Below are 20,748 nucleotides of genomic sequence, written 5' to 3'. Positions count from 1 at the left end.
ACCTTCCACCAATATTTCAAATTCGTGTTTCTTTACTTCCATCAATGTGCAGCTGTTAAAATGTCAATCTAGTTGTAGAAACACGTATCACAATCAAAATTTGCCAATTTTAGAAGCTTTGCTTCATTAAGTATTTTAGTTCTCTTTAAATTCAACAACATACTCACTCTCCTTTACAACATACTCACTCTCCTTTTTACAAATCGCAAACGCAAAAGCAACAAGAATGCAGAAACTCTTCTTATCCCTTCTCATTGTTTTGGCGGCGCTGACCGCGGAGACGACGGCGACATACTCTTCGAACCTTCCCCCTCTCGCTGGTGTTTACCCAAGCCGGGGCTTTCGCCAGACAGGCTGCAGGCTATCCTAGAATCCTTCTGCGCAACGACGCCGTGCCCGCAAACGAACCCCAGGTGCTTCGCGGACGATCTTCAAGGGAGAGTATGGGTCGCTATGAACCTTTATTTTCAGCTCAACGGCCGTACCAAGAGATCTTGTTTCTTCGCTGGTGACGGGATGGTCGTCACGACCAATCCTGCACCGGTGATTGCACCTTCGTATACCCCTCCTCCTCCACCACCACTGCATTTTTCCCAGTGATTGGTCTGATGATTCTCTTTTTCTTTTTCTGTCTTATGTAATCGCAATGCTTCAAAAAAATGTAATCGCAATGTAATGGAAAATTGCCACAAATAACACATTCATATTACCACTTTTAATGTTTACACTAACCACTTTTACCCTCACTTGTAATGAATGGTAAAAAACACTTATACCCTTAGGATTAACTAATCTAGACTTATGGTTTAAAGTTGAGGGGTGGTCCACCCCGGGTGGGGTAGGGTTTTTAGAATGTGAAATTTAGGATTCTAATAAATATATAAATAAATACTTAAAAATATTAAAAAAAATTTAAAAACAGTATCAAACATAAAAAAAAAGTTTTCAAAAAGAAATTATAAAAAAGTACAATTTGAAAAAGTATAATTCGAAAACATAAATTTATGTTATAAAATTATAAATTTTTTTATTTTTTTTATTAAATAATAATTTATTATATATATAAATAACAATTTTCTTAAGATTTCATCAATGATCAACACCTCATCAGAATAGGTGACTTCTCAAATAATATATAGGAGTGCATTTTGACCTCCTTATTTCGTTAGAATCTTTTGCATTTGCACACAGAAAATGCAAATTTTAGCTGCAAAAAGCACACTCCCACACCTTTAAGTTTGAACCAGTTATACCCTCATCAATTTTTTTCATGAACTTCTTTTCCAATTTCTTAGGCCTTTATCAGGAATCAGGATCATCAGATTTCATTTTCTTTCTTGTATTATTAATAAGGATTTTAGATGAGAGAAAACTGAAAAGTGAACAATTTTGAAAACGTATATGCTTTCTTATGATGAAATAAAAAGATAACATAAGTTCATCTATTCTCATACAACGAAATGATCAGTGATCGATTAATCTGTTATAATAATAACTTATTGAAAATAATAATCGATCTTGTTGAAAGTGTGACATGAATAATGGTAGCACGTGAAGTCTTGAACAGAAACGGAATTTCTTACATCCTGACTTCTATGCTCTTCTCTACCAAGTGCTCTTTCACAGACTGGATTGGTACCTTCATACAAAATGGCATAGAACAGTTAGCAAACTAGGTTTAAAATTCAAAGGTATTAAGGAGAATATAAAAGGTTTGTTACCTCTTTCCGGTGGAAAATGCCGGCAGCAAGAGCATCAGATGCATTTGTCGTCTCAAACACCTCAGAAAAATGCTCAGGAGTGCCTGCTCCACTGCTTGCGATCACCGGTATGCCTACAGAATCAGAGATGAGCTTTACCAAGTCCGTGTCAAATCCTTTCCCTTGACCTGAAACTCGCAAAGAATTAGAGGCAAAAACATAAGGAGAGAAAATTTAAGCATAGAATGAATGATCTTTAAATCTGAAACAATGCGGCTTTAAAGATTAAAAAGGAATTTGTAAGTGTACACACCATCACAGTCTATGCAGTTCAGTAGAATTTCACCAGCACCTAACTCTTCAACCGCTTTTGCAAGCTCATACGCTCCAATAGGCCGACCTTCTCGCCCTCCACTTACCTTTTAGTCAGAGGAACCAATAGTGTTAAAGAATGAGACAAATTCAAAAATAACATGCAAAAAAAGAGCTGGCTGGAATTTTACCGTGCACTGGTACCATGCATATTCTTCCCCATTCGGACCTAACAATAGCAAGTGGATTAAATTTGTATGCAAAACTATGGAGAAACTCAATTCTTTGTATAGTACAAAGAACACAAGGCTATACAAGAAAAGCTCAGAAAAGATTGACGCAAGACATCTGAAACTAGAGTTAACATAGCTTCTAGAGTATTTTCCTTGATCTTTCAAAGCAGCCCAATTTTGCCATGTAAATGTATGATATGTAGCCAGCCTCAACCATGTTCGTTTAGACCATGACAAAGCAAAGAGAAAAGAGGTGAGAACATGACTTTGTATGGCACATCATCAGGATGGTTCACATAAACTCTACGAGGATCAATACTTACAACCACTGCCTGTGACGACGAGAAAAACTCAATCAATAAACTGAAAAGCTGCTTCACGTAAATTGGGGAATATAAAAAAACGAATATCTAAACGCATTCAAATGTATATTCACTGTCTACTCAATCTGTAACAAAGCTACTTACGTTCTAGTGTAAAGCGATTAACATACCTGATTTCCATAAACTCTGGATATTTGCTCTAAACTACTCTTCCCTGTCTTCACCTACAAAAAAACAAGGGGATTAGCGTTTTCGACAAAATGAGACGGCATGTACAAGCTTACCCCTGATTTAATGAACTCTTCCGCAGCATAAACAGCGTCACTTCCTATGGAGATTTTATCAGCACCGGATCTGAAATACTCAGCAGCAACTTCCAAACTAGAGTAGTACCTGAGCAAAAGTAATTTGATATTTAATCGTTATGGAGAACATGTTCAAAAGAAACAGGCTGAAAAGAAAACTCTTAACATGTACCTGCCGGTAGCATCTGTAAAATCTCTAATACCACCTCCAACGGTTAGTGGTACAAAGACATTCTCTGATGTGTACCTCAAAACCTATAAAGGATGTAAAATAATCTAAATCAGAAAACACAGAAGTAATACTTAAAACTCTAATGAGAAACAACTAATCTTAGTACCTGTATCATCGGCAAATCCCCTAAAGGAAAATCACGGAATCCAGTTATGTTTAAAAAGCTAATCTGAAAACCCAAAGGGAGAATGATTTAATGGCAAACAAAATCTAAACAAATCTGTGTTTGAGCCATTAACAGCAAGAAACATACCTCATCTGCACCCTCTTTGTAATACTGACCAGCTAAATCCACAGGTTTTCCAAGATTACGAACCTGCACAAGAAAGGTTAATTAGTTAACGGCGACAATAAAATAGTCAACCTCAGTACCTCTCAGATTAGTCAACACAGCTCAAAATACAACATTAAAGCAACAATTTTAACAGACCTCGTTTTCATTAGATTGCTCTCTCACATCATATTGGTCGCCTTTAGTAACTACAAGATCTCCTTTATCATTAGTCCTCACGTCAAGACAAGCAATCACCTAGAGAAATGGAAAAATATATATATCATTAGAAAAATTCCTGCAATAATAGTAAAGAGAAAAACCAACAATACTGTGGATAAGACACTACGATAATGAAGGAAAAGTTTATTACCCTCTTTGCAAGCTTCGAAGCCTTCCCTTCCATTGGTTTCTGTCTTCGAGTGAAGTGTAGTGTCCATTAGCAAAACCCAAAAAAACCTCAGGAAGCTTAGGTTGTGCAGGAAAGTCTAGAGTGAAACCTACCTGTTTCGAGGGTGATTGTGGATCCAAGAACCTTCTTAAAACAGAAAGCCCCACCTCTGAGAATATCCAGATTCTGAATTAGTATGAGATTACTATATATGAAGATATCAACAACAAAATAACAAAAGTAAAACATCATACCCCCGCTCTTCTCTGGATGGAACTGGACTGCATGCACATTTCCTCTTCTTATGGAAGATATAAAGGATTCGCCATAGTGGCAGGTAGACGAAATCCAATCCTTGTTTTCATTTGACTGCAACAATCACAGAACCGAAAACTATGAACATAAGAAGAAGAGATAGACAGTGGCAAATGATAGCAAAAAGAAGAGATTGTTCAAATACATACCGGGATGGCCCTGTAAGAATGAACAAAATACACATGACGACTTCCAACATCATCCAAAATTTCAGAATCCTTCCCCACTTGCAAAGCATTCAAGCCAATGTGGGGTACTCTTATACCAGCTGAAGAATCAAAGCGTCCAACTGTTCCCGGTATCACACCAAGACCTTTGACTGACATAAATACACAGTTTGAGTATATGATATCATAAATGATGATTGTGTTCAAGAGGGGCAATAGAGCAAAACCTGGTCCATTCTCCTCACTAGAGTCGATGAATGTAACTTAAAGAGCACCTCAATCAAAGAAGAGATCCTCAGAGCTTAGTGATGCTTGCCCGGTTTTGTTAAGTACATCCATGGCGGGTGCAAAAGCTCCAACGCCGGTAAAGATGAGACGATCAGCATTCAGAATGTCACCAGGGGTTTTAACCTAACATTTCAAGTTCCCCCAATGACATCACTCACTACATTAACATGGAGACTAGAGAAAAATAAAAAAAAGCTTATACGTCTTTGATGCTGAAACCGAGGTGTCGAAGAGCGTTACGGATGCTACAGACATTCCCAGCTCCGTAGTCAAGTAAAGTCACAACTATAGGCAACACACAAAAAAACGAAAGCTTGAGATCGAAAAATTAAAAAACTTTTGATTGAATTTGTGAGTTATAGAAATTACCAGATTCACTGACTGTGCTTCGATTTGTTAATTCAAAAGGACTTCGTCACTTGTCAATTGTCACTTAAATTGCAAAGTCCTAATATAACATCAAAATACGAGTTAATGCGCGAACCGAGAGGCTTCTCGGAGATTTGAATTTGAGATTAGCACTGCCGAGATTCTTCCGGGAGAGGAGCAACGAACTCGGGGATGAAGAAAGGTTTTGTCTTGGAGTGACACAGGATGAGAATGGAGCTGCCGTTGTAGCCTCCATTGATAGTGATTCACTGTCTGTGCTTCATTTGTTAATTCAAAAGGACGTCGTCACTTGTCAATTGTCAATTGTCAAGAGCCAAGACTAAACAAAACATCACTGTTTACGACGTCGTCTCTGAGTGTCTTAAAATATAATAATTGGGCCTTGAATATTGGGCCTAGATTTCACTTGACTCAAATAACGCGATTTCTAGCTTGCTCTCCCTTCAGATTTGAACGTAGCAAGAGTGAGTTTTGTTGACTCTTTAAAATTGTTATAACAGAAAAAAGTGGTCACTTAAATTGCAAAGTCCTACTATAACATCAAAATACGAGTTAATTATAAGACCTACATAAGTCTTGCTAGAAGAAAAATATTCCTACCATTTTGTTTTTAATAATAACAAGCGTGGCGAAAAAAAAACTTATAATAAACGAGATTAAATAATGGTTTAGGGGTTAGGGTCGCCTATAGACCTCACCTAGGCTACTCCGAGCATCTAATGGAAGGCATGAAAGTCGAGCAAACACGCAAAAGGACAAAATAAAAGAGAGGTTATGGACTTTGTATGATATTTAGTGTGTTTGCCAACAATAACTCGTCCCATCCTTTTGTTCTCAAGTCAACCCTTTTTATTTTATTTTTAAAAAATTATCTGAATAAATAGCTACCAAAATTCGATCGAGATTTTCACCAGATAGTTTATTTGCAGTAGTACCAAACCGGCTAATTTTTCTTGCCTATGTTTTCAAGTTCTAAGAATGATTTAATCAATTTGATGTGCGGTGGTCAAAATTAGGCATTAACCACTTATTAAATATAACATGCCAATTCTGAAACAAGTAAGTAATTTTGTATGTTATGAAGCCATCACGACGTCTGCTATGAGTCGTCAGTTAAAGTCACCGTGCCCCTTTCGCATTAGAGAAACTTTTTAAAAATAATGAACTTCTATCTCTCTCCCATTGTGATTATTTTCTTAAATCTAGAGGTAAAATTTATGTTATGCGGTCATAAACTGTTTAAGGTGAGTTTGGTCTCGGATGAAGTAAACAATACTAAAAATGGGTCGAACAGAGGCGTTTATTAGATTTCGAGATGATGTTACAAAGGTGGAGAAAGTGAAAGCAAGCCGGAGCTCGTGGGAGCTTAAACCGGAAAAGTACAAATAGCAGAGAGATGATTATACGGATGATAAACCCTAATCTCGCCGCTAAGTTTGTGTAGCTAAGTGTCGATGCCTTTCTCCTTTGCTTTCCTCTCCTTTTATACTCTGTTCGATTACCTTAACCTAATCTCCTTTTACCGATTGGGCCTTGTCGGCCTTTCGGGCCTTACTAGGAGATGCTCGCTCTGAGCCGCTTAGTCGATGGATCCCGCTTCGTTTGCTCTCTGCTTTGACTAGCAGCATTCCCTGGTTAAGCCGAAGCCTCGAGAATCGGCTTCTGAGCCGACGTCGACTCGGTTCGCTGGATTGGGCCCTTTGTTCGATGGGCTTTGTGGATGGGTTAAATCCATCCCCAACAGTAAGCCCCCCCCAGTTCATTGATGGTCGAGCGGTCGGTCTTCGATGAATTTGGTGTCTTTAGTTCGGAGGACAAAAGGTTCAATCCGAGCAAGTGATTGATCGTTGAGGAGTCAATCCGTTTAATCAACGCTTCTCAATCGGGGAAATGAATCGACGCATCTGTCGATCACGCGTTGCGATCGTGAGATAAACGCTTATGGGTCGAGAAGACGGATCGACGCATCTGTTGATCACGCGCCTAATTGGGTTTAGGCCCACTTAGGTCTTATTAGGCGTAATGATGACGCCTTGATCCCAGCGCTTTTCTCTCCCTATAAATAGCGCACCCCTCTCCGCTTCTTTTCATTTTTCTCCGCAGCGCTAAAGGTACTTTCTCTCTCTACACTCCTTCTCTCTCTTTATCTCTGTCTTTAGATCTACGATTATCCGAGATGTCGTCACATCGTTTGACGCGAGAACAAAAAGGAAAGGGGGCGGTATCTTCTCGGGATTCTGCTGAGAATCCTGACAGTATCCATCGCGAAGCAATGATGGATACGGGGAATATGGACCTAGCGCAGCGTCTTTTGGTCTCGGAAGCAAGAGAACAATTCCGGGGTGACGACGACGGTCAAGAAGCTGTCGACATCTCGGTTGTTCCGATCAGCTACTATCCCGGAAACATCTTCACCGAGGAGAGTCCGTTGGAGGTTTGGAGAATTCGACCTTCGGTTGTCGATGGTCAGGACTGGTCGAACGTCGAGAGGACGAAATCTACCGTGGAGTCGGTGGAGGCTATCCTCCGAGATCTCAACGCACACGGGGTCTCGTTTATTATTCCGAAGCCAGATCAGAGGCCTTGGTCACCTCCGAAGGGTTACCAGTGCATTTACGAGTCGTATTTCCGGAACGACACGAAACTGTGGTTCCCGATTCCTCGAATCGTCACGGCTTATGCGTTCCGCCGAGGGGTCGCTTTGAGCCAGCTAATGAACGGTTCTCTTCGATTAATGGTCGTTCTGTCGGTGATTGCGGCTGAGGCGGGGACGTCAATGAGTGTGAGGTCGTTTGAAGAGTTGACCTCGGTTTCAATCTCCGACGATGGGCTCGTCTTGACGAGGATGCGCCCGAACTACAACGTGGTCACGGGGTATCCGACCAAAACCTCGGATTGGCAACGTTCGTACTTCTATGTGAAGTCGAACAGGTCCGCGTTCGAGGAACCTCCGAAATCTGGTTATCGCGTTCTTTGGAATGCAGAGATGAGTACTGCACACTGCCTTCTGTGATGATTGTAGCGTGTGCTCGTCTAACGTGTCCGTGTTGTTTTTTCTCTTTTTGTAGTTGGTCACCCGAATCTTGCCACATACCCCGAGGATTGGAAGGAGAGTGCTCGGATCGTTGCGTTGCAGAAGCAAGATCACTGGGAGGATTTTACTCGGGAAAGAATTCAAAGATCTGTAGATCGGATTGCTAGTCGTGAGTTTTCTCTCTTATTTCCCTTTTACATTCACGAACAAGTGAATAATACTTATTAAGAGTTTTCCTTTGCAGAGCGTTGGATCTCAGATTCGTTTGTTCACCTTAATCGATTGACTTCGAAGCGACTGTCCCTTTTCACGCAAGCCGAACAGAAAGAAATCAATCGGGCCCGAACAATGAAGCAATTGCCGGATCTGAGCCTTATTGTGGCGGGGAAGATAGGTGCCAAAAAGGGAACCGCGGGGAGCAAGGCAGCCCCCTCCGAGCCAGGAGTTGCTGCTACTACTCCTATTGCCTCCGAACAAACGCTTGCTGGCGTCTCCTCTCAACAGAAGAATTTCCAGAAGAAGAAGAGGGAAGTTGATACTTGGAGGGAAGCCAAAGAAGAGAGGAACATCGAGCGCGCTGGTGCAGAGGGTTCCTCCAAGAAAGGAAGCAAGAAGAGGAAGGCCGGGGATCTGTCTTCCGGTGATATTCCCGAGAAGAAGAAAATGAAGAAGAAAGATTCTGCTGTGCCTCGCCCATCTTCTGTCTGCGAAGAAGAGCTTCATGAATTGGTCCCCACAGTTGCTCCGGAGGTCGGGACTTCTGACGACGAAGATGAGACTATTGCTCTGCGTCAGCGGAGGCGAGAGAAACGATCTGTTGATGGAGGCTCCCGGAAGGTCTCCGTAGATGATCAAGGTGTCTCAGGAAATCCGAGAGAACCTTCAGATTCTGAAGGTCAACGAGGCCCTGTGCTCGGCGAATCTCCTACCCTTATTGTAGAGGGATCCGAGACTCGCGTGGTTGGTCGCCCAAAGGAAACCCCGGAAGATGGGTTCAAGTTCGAATTCAAACGCGATCTTCCGCTGGCCTTTCATCCCGGAGACTGTGGCCGTCTGTTGCAATTAATCAAAGGCGGTCCCGACCAGCTTCCCCCCGTGAAAGATCTTGTTTTCAAAGACGAGTACGAGCATGCTGCTTCCTCGTCTATAAAGGTACATGTGCGTTCATCTTTCTCTGTTGCGTCATGGATATTTTTCTAACTTTCTCTTGTTATATCCAAACAGAATCAAGGCGATTAGAACGTGCTCGTGGAGAAGTACGACACAGCTCTGAAGCGTTCCAAAGAACAGATTCGCGCGGGCGAAGAAGCAAAGAAGAAATCCGAGGAAGCTCTCCGAGTTGCACTGCGGGACAAGAGTGACGCGATTGCTCGGGAGAAGGCGCTTAGAAAGGCGTTCGACGAGACGAGGACAGCTGACGCGGCAGAATTGCATTTATGCAAGCAAATGATGACGGACCTCGAGAATGCAGTGGACAAGCTTCAGAGGGATAAAGCTCTTCTTGAAAAGAAGAGAGCCTCGGAGTCGATCAAGTATACGGAAGAGATGAACAGACTTCGTAAGTCTCGTAGATACGAAGTCACGCATGAGAGGATCCGTGTGATGATTGCTATGATCGCCAAAGCGGAGAAGCGCTTTCATCGGATTTCTCTTCGCGAGGATCAGAAGGACAAGTACGACGATGCGCGGTGTTTGTATAGTCAAGCCTTCGGGACGAGGAAGTGTCTTGAGCAGATTAAAGAGTCGGGCGTCGAAATTCCCCAAGAGACTATCGATTTCTTCGCCGGGCAAGAAAAATATTACGAGGGGGAGGCAGCTCGCCTAGAGGTGAAAGAGATTCCAAGGGAAGATCTTCGCCTTTCGCCGTTGGTGCTTGAGTCTCAGTTTTTAATCGATGAAATTTGGCGGCAAATCGACCCGTTCGGATCGAACGTTGATTTAATTGACTCTGAAGCCGCCGCTGCTCTCCGTACTCCCTTCGTTGATCGAGCTTCCCGATCTGAAGATCTTATGAGGGAGCCTTCTACGACTGCCGTCTCTGCCACGCGGAATGCCGATGAGAATGTCAACCTTGCGGAGCAGAAGTCGGCTGACGCTGCCATTCCTAAGGATGGAAACGTGCCGACCATTGTCCTGACCGACTCCTCAGCGAAGGCGTCTAAGAATGTGAGTTCATCCACGTCTTCTTCCGAAGATCCCGTGAAGAAGGATGGCGCTCCGGCGGATCGTTCGATAGATGCGACTATGGCGAGTGTTGATCTGCCGGCTCAAACACAGTTCGGACGTGTCTCGGGTCCTGGGGAGGAAGACGGTGACGGCGGCAAGAATCCTCCAGTTGATGATGAATAAAATCTGCTATCTGTTGTATTTTTTCTTCATTTTGCTCTTAGAAAAACTCCTTTTCTCCTTGCGTTTTATCTCGGTCTCGGCTCGTTTGAAGCCTTTAAACTTTTATGTACTATTGGCCCATATGGGTCTTGTTGTTCGATACTCGGGATACTTCTCTTTTCCTTAAGGCTTTTATCGAGTGTTTGTTTGCTTTGAATCGTAATTCGTTGCTCGTTAACTTATTCCTGCTAATCTTGTCTGTACTTAATTAACAAAGAAAAACAAGGCAAGGAATTTAACGAGTTTCCGAGGAAAAGGTATCCGGATGCTTCGCAGTAATCGAGAGAAATTTGGTCGGCCAACTCATTATTCTTCGATTTGCAATAAGATCCAGAAATTTCGCTCGTGAGTCAGTCAATGCGCTGAGCATCGGTGACGCGGGACTCTGTTTTTCCCTTCGCTTGATATCTGATCAGGATATCTTCGATTAACTGGGATGAGTGCTCGTGCGCCGCTTTCGAATTAAGGGGCTAGCATCATTTGCTGGGACCTCTACTCTCGTCATTTTACTCGAGAGAGCGAGACGAGATGTATTTTTTGTTAGGTTGGGGCTGGACCCCGTAGAGGGGATGCCTACGTACCTCCGAGGAGGATCAAGCCTTTCGTAGTTCGTTTTTGTCCAAGTAAAAGTGACTTGGTAGTCATTTACTTGGACGAGTAGGAGTGACCGTAGGGTGCATCTACTCATTTTTTTTTTTTTTTTTTTTTTTTTTTGGCGCGAGTAAAAAGGTGATGTAGATCATTTTTCTCGCTTTTAAAGGTTACTCGTTTTATGAGTAAAAACGACGAAGATGCATGGAGTTCCAAGCTCGTGGGACTGCTTCTCCGCGGTATACTCCTGGTTTGACGACTCGAGTGATCTTATATGGTCCTTCCCAATTCGCGCCGAGTTTTCCAGCGTTGGGTTCTTTGGTGTTCTCGAAGACTTTTCTCATAACCAGATCACCGAGCTCGAGAGGACGTGAGCGGACCTTCTTGTTGTAGTAGCTCTCGATTTGGTTTTGGTAATTCTGGATCCGAAGTAAGGCTTGGTCGCGCTTCTCCTCTAGCCCATCGAGGGCATCTAGCAGCATCTCTTGGTTAAGCTCGACGTGCTGAGGCATCTTGGACCGGCGGAGACTTGTTACATTAACCTCGGCCGGAGCCATCGCCTCCATCCCGTAAGCGAGTGGGAAGGGAGTAGATTTTTTTGCTCCTCGGGGGGTTGTCCGATGCGACCAGAGCACGCCGTCGAGTTCGTCGGCCCAATGTCCCTTTTTGAGATCAAGGCGCTTCTTGATTCCGTCGATGATAATCTTATTCGAGGATTCTGCTTGTCCGTTTCCTTGAGGGTACCTCGGCGTTGAAGGGCTTAGTCGGATGTTCCACTTGTTGCAGAAATCTTTAAAATTTCCGGCCATAAACTGTGATCCGTTATCCGTCACGATCTCGTATGGCAGGCCGTGGCGACAGATAATGTTCTTCCAAACAAAACCGCGAACTTCCTTCTCTGTAACCTGCGAGAAGGCTTCTGCTTCAATCCATTTGGTGAAGTAGTCGGTCAATACCAGGACGAAGCGACGTTGGCGAGAATTCGGCATTGGTCCGATGATATCCATCCCCCATCGCATAAATGGGTAAGGGGCTGCGGAAGTTCGCGGTAGCTCGGTTGGGCTGTGGATACTCGGAGCGTGTCGTTGGCATTTGTCGCATCGCCGGGCATATGCTTCGCAGTCGGTATTCATAGTTGGCCAGAAGAATCCCAAGTTCCGAATTTTCAAAGCTAGTGACCGACCTCCAGAGTGGTTTCCACCTGCTCCTTCGTGAGTTTCTGCCATTACTAACTGCGTTTGCTCGGCGAAAATGCATTTGAGGAGAACCTTGTTAGCTGTTACCCGGTGGAGTTCTTCTTCCATGACGACGTAGTGCGCGCTGCGTCGCTTTAATCGTCTTGCGGCCCATTTATCAGTGGGAAGCGTGCCCTTGGTGATATACTGGATGAATTCAGTCCTCCAGTCTGGTATCAGTTGATCTTGGTCTGTCATCTCGGAGTCATCGTTGGTCTCAGGTAAAGACGTTGTTTCGGATTCCGTGGTGACGAAGTTAGCCGACTCCGTTGAGATGTCGATACTTGGTTTCTCGATTCGATGGATTGGAATAGTCCTTTTGACTTGGTCGCGGAGCTTGCTTCCGAGTGCTGCTAATGCATCGGCACATACGTTTTCTCCGCGGGGAACTTTTGTGAGCTCGAAGAATTCGAACTCTTTAGCTAACGATTGTACGACTCGGAGGTAAGCGTCCATTCTATCGTTGCGCGCATCGTAATCACCGCTGAACTGACTGGCGACGAGCTACGAGTCGCAGTATGCACTGAGCCGCTTAGCCTTGACTGCTTTGGCGAGGCGAAGGCCGGCGATGAGTGACTCATACTCCGCCTCGTTGTTTGACGCTGGGAAACCAAAACTGAACGACTGTCGAATGAGTTCTCCTGACGGAGATTGAAGTTGAACTCCTGCTCCAGAGCCTTTGTTTGTCGAGGAACCGTCGACATGCAGGATCCAGGTTGAATCCGAAGTTTCCAAATCCTGAGAAAGTTCCGGAGATAACTCCACGAGGAAATCGGCGAGGACTTGGGCCTTAGCGGCGGTAAGGCGGCCAGCTCTGTTAGTGTTCTGCAAGACAGTTCTGACGGGCTGGTCGGTGAGAACTTCTACCGAGTGTGACTGAAAATAGGGGCGGAGTTTCCTCGCTGATTCGACGACGGTCAGGGCCATCTTTTCAAGTGTCGGGTACCGGGTCTCTGGTCCGGTCATCCTTCTGCTCATGTAGAAAACAGATCGTTGTTCTCCTCGGTCTTCCTTGATTAGTACGCTGCTGACTGCGGCAGACGAGACCGCAATGTAGAGAGATAAAACGTCGCCTATGTCTGGCTTAGCCAAGTTAGGAGGCGTCGTCAGGTAATGTTTGAGCTGATTAAAAGCCTCCTCACATTTATCGTCCCAAATGAATTTTTTGTTTCCTCGGAGGAGATCGTAGAATGGGAGACATTTATCGGTGGATCGGGAGATGAAACGATTAAGTGCTGCGATTCGGCCTATTAGTCGCTGGACTTCTCGGCAGTTTCTCGGACTGGGGTGATCAAGGACGGCTGATATTTGCTTCGGGTTCGCTTCGATTCCCCGCTGCGTCACTATGTAGCCAAGGAATTCTCCGGACGATACGCCGAAGGTGCACTTGGCCGGGTTTAGCTTCATCTTGTACGCGTTTAGGATGTCGAAACACTCCCTTAAATGTGCCAGGTGGTCGTCTGCTCGGACTGATTTGACGAGCATGTCATCGATGTAGACTTCCATCGTTGTACCGAGCTGTTTAGCGAACATGCGGTTGACAAGTCGCTGGTACGTCGCACCGGCGTTCTTCAGCCCGAAGGGCATTACTTTGTAGCAGTAAGTTCCTCGATCGGTTATGAACGACGTCTTCTCTCGATCATCAGGATGCATCATGATCTGGTTGTATCCCGAGAAAGCGTCCATAAACGTGAGCATTTCATTGCCGGCAGTTGATTCGACAAGCCTGTCGATGTTTGGAAGCGGGTAGCTGTCTTTTGGGCAAGCTTTGTTGAGGTCGGTAAAATCGACGCACATGCGCCACTTGCCGTTTTTCTTCTTGACAACCACCGGGTTAGCGAGCCATTCCGGGTAACGAACTTCTGCTATCGAGCCCGCGCTTAGTAAGCGCTCGACTTCCTCAACAACTGCTTTGGATCTTTCGGGACCCAACTTTCGTCTCTTTTGTCGGATGGGCTTAATATTTGGGTCTACGTTTAACTCGTGAGTCGTAATGGACGGGTCGATTCCCTGCATGTCAGTCATCGACCAAGCAAAGGTAAACAAGTTTTGCTTCAGGAAATTCGTGATATCTCTTTGCATCTCGTCTGATAGATAAGCGCCTACTCGTAGCACTTTACTTGGATCTGATTCGTCGACTGGGACTTCGAGCACCTCTTCTTTTTGTGGGCAGATCTTGCTTATAGGCGGGGAGATCGAGTTGACCAGCGACTGAAATCGCTGTAGTTTGACCGTGGCGATTAAGAGATCTCGTGCGGCCCGTTGATCTCCTCTCACTGTCTTAATCGTACCGTCCATTCCTGGGAATTTGACGCACTGATGGTACGTTGATGCGATCGCTCGCATGGAGTATAACCATGGGGTGCCTAGTATCACGTGGTAGGGAGCCTTGGTGCTGACTACCGAGAACTTGACCATCCGAGCTACTCCCTCTGCTTGTACCGAGAGACGGATTGTTCCCATGATTACTTCGGAAGAGCCGTTAAAGCCGGTGAGAGTCCTGGAAGACGGTTTCACGTCTTTTAGGTCGATTCCCATTTTTACGAGAGTTTCGCGAAAAATGATATCGACCGAGCTGCCAGTATCGATCAGCACTTTGGTGACGTCGTACTTATCGATAGCCAAAACGACGAGAAGAGGATCGTTGTGAGGAAAATTTACTCCGAGGAGGTCTTCAGTTGAGAAGGAGATTGGAAGATCAGTTGGGAACTTCTGCGGCCAGCGCTGCGAAGTGTCCACCATTCGTCGGTTATCTTTGACCGCTCGTACGGAATCCCCGCAAGGTGGAGATCCTCCCATAATCACGTTGATCCGCGGCCTGACACTCGATTTCTTTCTGGTGAGGAGAGCTCGGAGGTCTTCGCTTTCTTTCGGCGACCCGGCTTTTTTGTCGTTCAGCTTTGCACGCAGATCGCCGACTCGCGCGTTAAGCTGATCTCGTAAATCGACGATAGGACTACCGTCCGTAGTTGCCAGTGAAGATCCTGGGATCAGCGCATGCTTAGTTCTTTTAGCGTTGAGCTCGACTCGGAGATCGGAAGATCCGGGAGTCTTGTCATTCGTCGACGTGGTCTTTCGTTTGAGGAGTACACGTAAGTCCAACGGGTCGAGGGCTTCCTCGAGATCGCTCTCTTCGTCTGATGAGGACTCTGGTTGGGCGCGAATAACTTCAATCCTTTGTCTGGCTGATGGTGGATCTTCGTCAGCTGAGGTGTCACCACCGTCGTCTTGATGTGGGGTTTGCTCGGCGACCTTTGGCTTTTGGTCGTCTTGACGCGGTTTTGCTTGATTTTTTCGCTGATTCTTCCTGTCCTTGTTTCTGCTCCAACTGTTCTCGCTTTTTGGCTTCGGAGGAGGGATCTTAATTTCACCGCTTTCAAGTGAGGAGAGGAATTGCGCAAAAAGTGTTTTGCACTCTGAAGTGTCGTGACCTTTTACACCGTGGAGTTTGCATGATTTAGTAAGCCCTGGTGGGGTTCGGGAAGATCCTGCTGCCGAATCGACCTGGGCGACCCTGGCTGGTGCTGTTGCTCGGGGGGATTCACTTGGAGGATCGGTTTCCCGATGAAAGGTGTTCCACTTCTTCCCGTTTTCGTCGACGACGTAAAGGAGGCCGTTCTTACGGTTGTTTTTGTCACTTGGAGCATGTTGACGAGGTTCGACGTGAGCTGTGGCAGCGTTTTTAGGCGCTGATTGCTTCGCCGAGTTGTGCTTGCTCAAGATGGCTTTAGTGTTTTCTTCCATACGAATGAAGTTGTGAGAACGAGCAACGGCATCTTGCAACGTCGTGGCGGTGCATCGATAGAGATCTTCTCGGAACTTACATTCCACAAGAAGATTGTTCCTCAAGGCATCGACGGCGATGTGGTCTGGGATGTTGATTCTTGACACGACCGATTTAAACCGTTCCATGTAATCACGAAGATTCTGGTCCTTCGTTTGCTTGAGGTTCCAGAGAGTCGAAGCCGTTGCTTCACGTTTGGTGAACATGATGTAAGTCTTGAGAAACGCCGAGGAGAGCTCTTTGAAGCTTCTAATTGAATTCTCTTCGAGTCCCGAGAACCAGGTTAAGGCTTGCTCGTTGAGCGTTTCAATGAAAAGTTGGCAGTATCCCGCGTCTCTTTCATCGGGGGCAAGTCTGGCTCTCGCTACCGCAATATTAAAAGCTGTCAAATGCTCGACGGGATCTCCTCCTGGTTTGTATTCCGGGAGACGCAACTTGTCCATCTTTCGGAGTTTAACCTCCGTCAGTTCCTCGGTGAAAGGAGTACGCGATGTTGATGCGATGACGCTGTCAATCTCGGGTACTGCGCTCGTTGCTTGGTGGATCCTCGAACTCATTTGTTGGAAATTTAGTTTAAGCTCAGCGATTTCTCGGACCGTCGATGGATCTGACGTCATAGGAAGAGCCTCGGCGGCGAGGGTTTCCGCGAGTTGAAGAGTAGGATCGACTGGGTTCGTCGCTCGTCCTTCTGCCGGAGTAGGGGGTTTGTAATTAAGAGGTAACGACGGAGCGGTTGTGAGTTGCCGGTGGAGGCGCTAAGAGCAGCGACAATGGCGGCGAGCTGATCATTCGTCGTCTTCTGAACTTCTTCTTGATGAGCAAGTCGGGCTATGACTGAACTCATGAACTCCGACGAGAGGAGGGGAGGAGGCGGAGGAGGCGTGAGCGCTGGCTCCTCTCCTGAGGTATCTGGGTTCGTACCTCCGGTGGTCATATCGGTCTAGAAACGCTGGGTCTGTTGAGCTTCACGGTGGGCGCCAATTGTTTAAGGTGAGTTTGGTCTCGGATAAAGTAAACAATACTAAAAATGGGTCGAACAGAGGCGTTTATTAGATTTCGAGATGATGTTACAAAGGTGGAGAAAGTGAAAGCAAGCCGGAGCTCGTGGGAGCTTAAACCGGAAAAGTACAAATAGCAGAGAGATGATTATACGGATGATAAACCCTAATCTCGCCGCTAAGTTTGTGTAGCTAAGTGTCGATGCCTTTCTCCTTTGCTTTCCTCTCCTTTTATACTCTGTTCGATTACCTTAACCTAATCTCCTTTTACCGATTGGGCCTTGTCGGCCTTTCGGGCCTGACTAGGAGATGCTCGCTCTGAGCCGCTTAATCGATGGATCCCGATTCGTTTGCTCTCTGCTTTGACTAGCAGCATTCCCTGGTTAAGCCGAAGCCTCGAGAATCGGCTTCTGAGCCGACGTCGACTCGGTTCGCTGGATTGAGCCCTTTGTTCGATGGACTTTGTGGATGGGTTAAATCCATCCCCAACATAAACGATGAAAGATAGTCGCAAATGGCAATCGCGTGGTAAGAGCCAAGAGGAGTTAGTGGAAGTAAAACACAAAGAAAGAAACTGTGTGTAATATTATTATGTTAAAAAAAAATAGATAGATAATGAATGATAAAAAGTAGGGAAGTTAACTGTTCTATTCTGTTCATAAGAGTTTCTGTCGACCAAATTTTATTTTATTTAAAGTGGTATTCTTAAATCGTTGTACTTGGATAAGTACGGGGAATATAATGTTTTAACGAATTTCTAGAGACGTTACCTAATAAATTGTACGGCATTGACTTAAAATATCAAAATGTATTTGTTAGGTGTAGGTGTCAAAGTAGGAATGTTCAAATGATCTTTTACACATTAGTAGAACTATCAACTATCAAGACCGGCGAAATCGTCGGTGTCGGTGTATGTGTGTGTTCTAGAAATTAAATGGTGGAAATTGACCGTATGGGATGATGATTTGTCAGTCGGTTCTTTTGTGAAACCGAGTGGCTTAGTCGTAAGCATACATTGTCTTTGATTATAGGCTTTTTGCAAAATTGACCTACAACTTAAAGCCAAACACAAAACTAACCTTCTTTTTTTTTGAAAATTGGTTTTGCCCTATTCACCCGCAAGTTCATATAATTCACGAAAATACCATCAATTTTTTCCTTTTTTTTCGAAAATGACATCTTTACTCTCTCACCCTCATCATCTTCAAGTAATTACAAGATTGCCATTGTTATCAATACCACAACCACCATGAACAACCAATTTGAAGCTCTTAATGCTCCCAAAATCGATTTACACTTCTTCCTTTTCTATTCTTGTGAACTAAACACAACATATCTCTCACTTTCTCTCCACAATGAACTAAAAAAACCCAAGATTTTGATTCTAAAATTTTTATGGTTCATAGAGTCATAGAAGCTAACGATTCTGGGTGGGTAACTTTCGTTTGTGATTCTGTGTGCTTGGAGAAGCCTTATGTATGCTAAGGAACTTATCTCACCAATTTAAGGTATGACATCGAGTTTTTTTCCAGATCTGTTCGTCAGACGACTTACTTGGGAAGTCGTCTGGCTGTAGACGACTTACCTGGAAGTCAACGCAGAGGTTATTTTTGCAATTGACTTTGAAATCTGTAACCTGAGACGACTGAAAGTTAAGTCGTCTACTATTGTTTGGTTTCAAAAAAAATTCCAAAGAACCTAGACGACTTACATTTCAGTCGTCATAGGTTAGTTTTGCAATTGACTGGATAATTTCAGAAGTTTGACTTCCCCAGACGACTTACATTTCAGTCGTCTGGCGAAAATTAAAATAATAATATTTTTTTAAAAGTAAACGACTTACAATTAAGTAGTCATAGGTTAGTTTTGCAATTGAAAAAAAAAACTTCAAAATTTAATTATACACAGACGACTTATAATTCAGTCGTCCACCAGACGACTTAATTGTAAGTCGTCCAGGATTTTTTTCCGAGATTCTGGTCAAACCTGGTAAATCCTGGACGACTTACATTTCAGTCGTCTCGTGGACAACTGAATTATAAATCGTCTGTATATAATTAAATCTTGAATTTTTTTTTTCAATTGCAAAACTAACCTATGACGACTTAACTGTAAGTCGTCTACTTTTTAAAAAAATATTATTATTTTAATTTTCACTAGACGACTGAAATGTAAGTCGTCCAAAAAGTCAAACTTCTGAAATAATCCAGTCAAATGCAAAACTAACCTCTGACGACTGAAATGTAAGTCGTCCAGCTTTTTTGGAGTTTTTTTTTAACCAAACAATAGTAGACGACTTAACTTTCAGTCATCCGAAATAACAGATTTAGAGGTCAATTGCAAAAATAACCTCTGCGTTGACCAGACGATGTATAGTTTTGTCGTCTAGACAACTTAGATTGAAGTCGTCCGCGTCTTCTCCGCTAGTTTTTAAGTCTTCTACGTTAGTTTTTCAATAACTTGTATTTTTAAGAGTGATAAGTAACTTCAAGATATGTAAAACTCATATTTACAAAATATGTTCTCTCCCTTAGTTTTACTAAATTTGACTAAGTTTTTCAACACAAACTTATAAAAAAATATGATATGCTTTGACTAGTTACTATTGTTTGTTTCCATCTCTTAAGTATTATTGTTATAGACAATAATGATGACTATTGTTATGAGTTGGAAGAATGGTTAAATGCTTCTTAAAATGTTGTATCAATATGAAGCTACCAACATTCTTGTTTATTAAGATGAGAAAAAGGCCATTGGAGTTTATTATTGCATATGAGAGATCCAAAGATAAGAAAAAGGCTACTGGAGTCTATTATTTCATTGATTTGTAAATGTGTAAACACATTGTTAGCACATTTAATACATCTTGGAAAACATTATTACTGATTTTATAAAAAATTCACAACTAAAAGAGTAGACATGCAATTCACAAAACAGACCACAAACAAAACTATTATAGATCATTCCTCTACAAAGACAAGCTTGGATTCCACTTGAGTAGACAAGACCAGACGACTTTTAAGAAGTCCAGACGACTTCTAAGAAGTCCAGACGACTTCCAGGAAGTTCAGACGACTTTGTCAGAAGACTTTTAGAAAGTTCAGACGACTTCCAGACGACTTTACAGGAAGTCCAGACGACTTTTAAGGAAGTCCAAACGACTTCCAGACGACTAACAGGTAAGTCGTCTCAGAAGTCTTCCAGATCTGAAAAACCTGCATATTAAATCCAGATCTGAAAAACCTGCATATTCAAAAACGTTCAAATGGCTTAAAAACAGAAAAAATGAGTGGAATATTAGATAAATCTACCTTTACAGAACACACAAAAATACATATCTAAAAATAATAGATCTACCTTTAAATTAGTGGAAGATAAGTACCATCTAATTAAAAACCTGCAAAAAAGATAGATTAGTAAGAAAGACATGAGACAAAACTGAAAAATTCATATAAAGTTTGGTGTTTTCAAGTCAAAGAGATTAGAGTGGGTTTGGAGAGTTTTAGTTTGGGAAAAAAGTAAGAACTTTATACAACAAGAAGTTACCAAATGAAGAAAAATCAGACATAAGAACTTACCAAAACGCTCAGAAAAATCCAGACGACTTCCTGGAAGTCCAGACGACTTTGTCAGAAGACTTCCAAGAAGTCCAGACGACTTCCAGACGACTTCCAGACGACTAACAGGTAAGTCGTCCCAGAAGTCTTCCAGATCTGAAAAACCTGCATATCAAATCCAGATCTGAAAAACCTGCATATCCAAAAACGTTCAAATGACTTAAAAATAGAGAA

At 43.5% G+C, this 20,748-nt stretch overlaps 2 protein-coding genes across 2 annotated transcripts; both read right to left on the bottom strand.

Moving 5' to 3' along the window:
* Window positions 1-1,380: 1,380 nt before the first annotated feature.
* LOC103866702 (imidazole glycerol phosphate synthase hisHF, chloroplastic) lies at window positions 1,381-5,393 on the bottom strand. The gene is given in 19 exon segments (XM_009144674.3): window positions 1,381-1,639; window positions 1,722-1,888; window positions 2,014-2,119; window positions 2,204-2,512; window positions 2,515-2,577; window positions 2,739-2,792; window positions 2,853-2,961; window positions 3,046-3,128; window positions 3,212-3,274; window positions 3,359-3,421; window positions 3,536-3,634; window positions 3,750-3,788; window positions 3,881-3,936; window positions 4,022-4,136; window positions 4,232-4,401; window positions 4,477-4,660; window positions 4,740-4,822; window positions 4,907-4,918; window positions 5,006-5,393. Coding segments are annotated over 19 exon segments (1,992 nt in total). The 5' UTR covers window positions 5,163-5,393; the 3' UTR covers window positions 1,381-1,579.
* A 5,489-nt stretch (window positions 5,394-10,882) lies between these two features.
* Window positions 10,883-18,206, bottom strand: LOC117134581. The gene has a single exon (XM_033292988.1). It carries the CDS (start codon window positions 16,574-16,576, stop codon window positions 12,680-12,682), a length of 3,897 nt encoding a protein of 1,298 aa, XP_033148879.1. The 5' UTR covers window positions 16,577-18,206; the 3' UTR covers window positions 10,883-12,679.
* Between the last annotated feature and the right edge of the window lie 2,542 nt (window positions 18,207-20,748).

This window comes from Brassica rapa, chromosome A01 (genome assembly GCF_000309985.2).
Source record: "Brassica rapa cultivar Chiifu-401-42 chromosome A01, CAAS_Brap_v3.01, whole genome shotgun sequence".
Classification (NCBI taxonomy): Eukaryota; Viridiplantae; Streptophyta; class Magnoliopsida; order Brassicales; family Brassicaceae; genus Brassica; species Brassica rapa.
This window is presented reverse-complemented; position numbering and strand designations above follow the sequence as displayed.

Excerpts from the sequence above, each read along its gene's own strand:
- LOC117134581 (XM_033292988.1), bottom strand. The coding sequence starts at position 16,576 with ATGACGTCAGATCCATCGACGGTCCGAGAAATCGCTGAGCTTAAACTA.